Source organism: Nannospalax galili, unplaced genomic scaffold (assembly GCF_000622305.1).
Source record: "Nannospalax galili isolate Female #2095 unplaced genomic scaffold, S.galili_v1.0 scaffold169, whole genome shotgun sequence".
In the NCBI taxonomy this organism is placed as follows: Eukaryota; Metazoa; Chordata; class Mammalia; order Rodentia; family Spalacidae; genus Nannospalax; species Nannospalax galili.
The window spans coordinates 10,116-15,328 of record NW_008360327.1 but is presented as its reverse complement, the minus strand read 5'-3'; the positions used below and the strand labels follow the sequence as shown (position 1 = coordinate 15,328).

General features: G+C 42.0%; 1 protein-coding gene across 1 annotated transcript in view; it reads right to left on the bottom strand.

The window, feature by feature from the left end:
- The window catches only part of Dym (dymeclin), a gene marked incomplete at its 5' end in the record, with an annotated part of 409,766 nt that extends 408,085 nt beyond the window's left edge, over nt 1-1,681 (bottom strand). The window contains one exon of the mRNA XM_008825888.3: nt 1,636-1,681. Within this exon, the coding sequence (XP_008824110.3) occupies nt 1,636-1,681 (46 nt within the window). The remainder of the gene's footprint in view (nt 1-1,635) is intronic.
- Nucleotides 1,682-5,213: the final 3,532 nt, after the last annotated feature.

Genomic DNA, 5,213 nt, shown 5'->3' with positions numbered 1-5,213 from the left:
ATTTTTCTGTATGAAACTGTGTATTTTAATAATGAAATGGAGATCTTTTTTAAAGGTTAAAACGTCATTTAATTTATGTCTTATAGGGTTTATACTGAGTACAATATTGTATAACTGTAATAATTCAACTGTAAACCTAAAAATTTACAGGCAGTTTTGAAAGAGATGCATCCTACCTCAGGAAACCGTTATTGAATATGTCAATTGTGTTGTAATGATATGCTTCTTCTAAGTACGTTGTTATTAAATAAATCATTAAAAAAAATAAATAAATAAAAAAGAAAAAAGAAAAAAAAATGTGGAAAAAAACCTCTTTTTCTAAGAACTTGCAAATCTTGCCTGCTCACCACTCCTTTTCAGCTCTTTATGCTCTTCCTCATCACTAAGTTCGCCTGACCCATCCTGCTCTAGTCTAGCTTGGTGAGATGTTCCTAGAGTATGCATGTGGTGGTTTGAATGAAAATGTCCCCCATAGGCTCCAAGTATTTGGACATTTTGTCCCCAGATGATGGCGCTGTTTGGGGAGGTTTTAGAAGGTGTGGCTATCCTGGAGGAAGCATGTCACTGGGGGTGGGCTTAGCAAGTTCTTAGGCTTTGACAGATCTCCAGTTGCTCTCTTCCTTCGCTTGCCTGTGTGATGATATGAGAGCTTCACTTCTGCTGCTCCTGCTCCAGCCACCTCCAGCCACCATGCCTCCCTGCCATGATGGACTATAATTCCCCTGGAACCGTAAGCTCAAATAAACTCTTCCTTCTATAAATTGCTTGGGTCAGTGTTTCTATCACAGCAACAGGAAAGTGACTAATACAGTGCATGTGCCCCCATGCTTCCATAACAGCCTTTATCACAATTCACTTTACCCTTTGAGGGGCAAGTGGTATTTTCCCTGTAGCCCCGGCTGTCCTGGAAGTCACTATGTAGACCAGGCTGGCCTTGAACTATGTAGGCCAGGCTGGCCTTGAACTGGAAAAACAGAGATCCGCCTGCAACTGCCTCCCAAGTACTGGGATTAAAGGCATGTGCCACCACGCCTGGCTGTATTTTCTTTTTTTAAAAAAATTTTTATTTACTTACTTTTTGATGTGTATGAGTGTGTTGCCTGCATGTATGTAAGTGCATCCATGTCGTGCAATGCCCACAGAGGTCAGAAAAAGGAATAAGATCCCCTGGAACTGGAGTTACAGTCAGTTGTTAGCTAGCACGTGGGTGCTGGGAATTGAAGCCAGGTCCTCTGAAAGAGCAATCAATGTTCTTAACTGCTGAACCATCTCTGCAGCCCACAAATGGTATTTTCTACTGATCTCACCATTACAGCCTGGAAACAAAGGATTAATTAATAAATCAATACACAGTGAAAGCTCATCTGTTCCTGCAGCTCTCAATAAGCATGGCACACATTATGAACACCCTCATACATGACATACCTTTAAAACAGGGATATTTAAGGGATCTTTAAATCAAGACATAATAAGTACAGGTTTGTTCTATATTTTTGCCACCATTATATAATTTAGAAACATCTACACTGTGAGCTGGAAAAACATCTTAGCGGCTAAAAGCACTGGCCATTCTTGCAGAGGACCTGCATTCAATTTCCAGTACCCATATGGCAGACAGTTAACAACTGTCCTTACCTCCAGTTCCAAGGGATCTGAGGCCCTCTTCTGACTTCTGTGGGCTTTGCACAACACCAGTGCACTCACACCTGCAGGGAATACACTCATACACATAAAATAAAAAATAATGAATAAAATTTTTTTTAAAAATCTACAAAATCAATCATGTAAATGGTTCAAAAATATTCTCTTAAGAAAAAGAAACAGGGAGCTGAGGAGATAGTTCAGTCACTAAAGTGCTTGCTTGAGTTCAACCCCCAGAACTTGTCTGAAAAAGTCAGGTGTGATGGCATGCACTTGTAATCCCAGAACTGGGAAGGCAGAGACAGGAGGATCCCTGAGGCTCACTGGACAGCCAGCCCAGCCTAATCAGTGAGCTCCACACCATATGAGAGACATTCTCTCAAAAAGCCAAGGTAGATGGCACCTAAGAAATCTGGCCTCCACACTTATGTGCACACATGTGTACCCCCCCACACACACACAAATAAGCAAACAGCATGTTGTTTAAGATTTATTTTTGTGTATGGTGTATATATGTACACATGTATATGTACATATGAGCACAGGTGCATATGTGCATGTGGAGGCCAAAAGTCAATATCAAGTGTCTTCCTGGATCCAACTTATCTTTTGAAACAGTGTCTCTCACTAAACCTGGCACTCAGTGATTGGCTAGAATGGGTGGTTAGCAAACTCTGGAGATCAATTGTCTGCTTGCCTCCCCCAACCCCCACCCCACTAGAGTGTGCAAGTGACCACGGCCAATTTTGCTTCATGAGTTTTCTTTGCTGTTATTGTTTGTTTGGTTTTGTTTTTTAAATATAGGGTCTCACCTGTATAGCTCTGGATGACCTGGAACTATGTAGACCAGACTGGCCTCAACTTGATAGAGATCCACCTGCCTCTGCCTCCCAAGGGCTGGGATTAAAGGTGTGCACCACCACACACCTTATGTTGCTCATTTTATTTTGTTCCTATTTGCTTCTTAAGTAACATTTATACTGTGGAAATTTAAAACTTTAGAAGAATACCAGTAAGATTTACAACCTTGCTTGGAAACTGGTGCTAAAAAATAGTTCATAACAAGAATTAGATTAGTCAGGAAAGCCTTATCAGTATTTCTAAAACTTGGCAGATGTCAATTTTTGGCTGCACAAATGAGCTGCACTTGTAGACAACACACATGAATCCAAGAAATTCCAGGGATGAACAATCTCAGAAATATCTAGATTCAGAGCCATCCCTACAGATTCATCTTATTCCTCAAAATTCTAGGATAGCTCCAGCCCCTGACTCTGCTAATCAGGGAATGCATGCTACCTCAGAGCCTACTCAATCTCAACATCAAAAACCATCACTGTTCTGCTTCCTGTTGCTGTAACAAACACCATGAACAATGAACAAAAGCAACATGGGGAGGAACGGGTTTATTTCAGGTATACTTCCTGAGGGAAGTGAACTACAGGCCCATCACTGAGGGAAGTCAGAGTAGGAACTCAAGCAGGAACCTGGAACAGAAAAAAACAGGAAGGCTGCTAACTGGCTTGCCCCCTGGCTAATGCTCAGCTAGCTTTTTTATATAGTACAGGCCCACTGGCCTAGAGAAGATGCTGCCCACAGTATGCTGGGCCTCTCCCACATCAATCATTCATCCATACAAATCTTCCTGGACACTGCCAGAGGCCAATCTGATCTAGGAAATTCTTTAATTAAGGTTCCCTCTTCCCAGGTAACTTCAGGTTGTATGAAGTTTATAATAAAAACTAACCAGCACAATTACAAAGGAACTGAACAGTCTCAGACAAATGTGACAAATGAAGCCTCTAAAACTTAATTAGCCCCGGGTCCAGCATGGTGGTGCATGCCTTTAATCTCTAACTCGGGAGGAGGCGGAGGCAAGCTCTGTGAGTTACAGACCAGCCTGGGCTACAGAGATTCTGTCTCAAAAAGACCAAACAAACAAACAAACAAACAAACAAAAACTATTAGCCCCATAGATCTGGTGGCTAGTAAATTATTCCTTTCACGATTTAAGAAGTTCATCTTGGTCAGGGCTAGACTTCTCTGCCCTGCAATAGGGGCTGAGACCTTAACAGACCAACTGAGAATGCCTAGATCCCACCTCTGCCTGGTAGCGAGGTTCACCATATCAGACAGAGCCCAACCACTTTGCCAGGGCAGGACCTCTCTGCCCTACAGTAGGGGCTGAGACCTTAGCAAATTGCCTGAGAGTGCCTAAATCAGGCCTCCCCTTAGTCAACTTCCCAAATTGTGTGGTGACTGGCCACTAGTAGAGGTCCATACAGAATATTCCAAGCCAGCTGAGGCTACAGGAAGAACCTAGCTCACAAAAAAAGAAAAGAAAAAGACACAAAATAACCAAAATTCAGTAATAGTAAGGGACTTCAGTACCCCACTGCCTCTATTAGACAGGTTAACCAGATGACATGGAACAGAAAGACATGTGAATTAAATGATACCATTCATCAAATGGACCTAACAGACATCTATTAAAAGTACCAAACTGGTGGAACTAACCTTATTGGATGTTTAAGAGCCATACTTTGAGGCCTATACTAATCTGGTCAGAGGGACTTAAAGGACAGTTTTTGCCCCTTGCCCTCCAATGTCGTCTAAGTTCCAGGGGACTATGGAACATCTCTCAAAACTGTGGTGAGTCACATGTCCTCTTGTTTAGGGAGGACATGGAGACTCCATGAGATGGACTTGAACCAGTGTCCAGTCTACAAAGAGGAGGGTCAACTCAGAGGAAACATCTCATTCATGCTTCCAAGTGAAGCCAGACATAGTGGAGCAGGACCTTTGACTTATCTTCACAAAAATGGAACTGGTAAAAGAAAGGAGCCAGGAGCTCCTCCCAAGCCCCATGTGACCCCTGAGGAACAGATCCTCAAATGACCATAAGTGTAAAAATTAATTGATTTATTTGGGCCAACTGTATGGTCTTAAATATCCAAAAGGAAAGTATAACAAAAGAGTAAAGTCATCAGTATATTTCTTTAAGAGTTCAAGGGATTACACTTCCCAGACATTATGCTTAAGTCTATATAAAAAGTTATTTAGACAATTACTTCTCATTGATGATTTTGTTCCTAAGTAGAAAGTGCTGCTCAGATGTAAGACTTGAAATCTTGGTATTGTAGTGCCCACCTGTAGCTAAGGGAGGCAACCAGCTATTGTTCTAAAATGATGGATAAATTTGTTTTCTCCCCCCTATCTAGAAGCCTTTGAGAGGGAACTGACACTGATTCTAACTACTCCAACAGCTATCAAAATACCTGAAAGCAAACCCTGAATCCATCACTCTAGAGTCCAGCCCTGTTTTGGCTTTTTTCTAGTTCTCTGGCAAGAACTTGTAATGCTAATTAGTCTTGCCTTTACTTCTCCTTCACGTCTCCTATTCATGATCCAAGGACTTTCTTTTCCCCTTAGAGATAAGAGTTATGCAATTTGGGAGTCTTTTAGATAGACCCACTGAAGGGGTACTCCAGTTGCCTCATTCCTGTTCAGCATGGAAGAAGCCAGAGCGGCCAGAGCAGTCTGCATCCCTATTCCCTATTGGCAATTTGGGT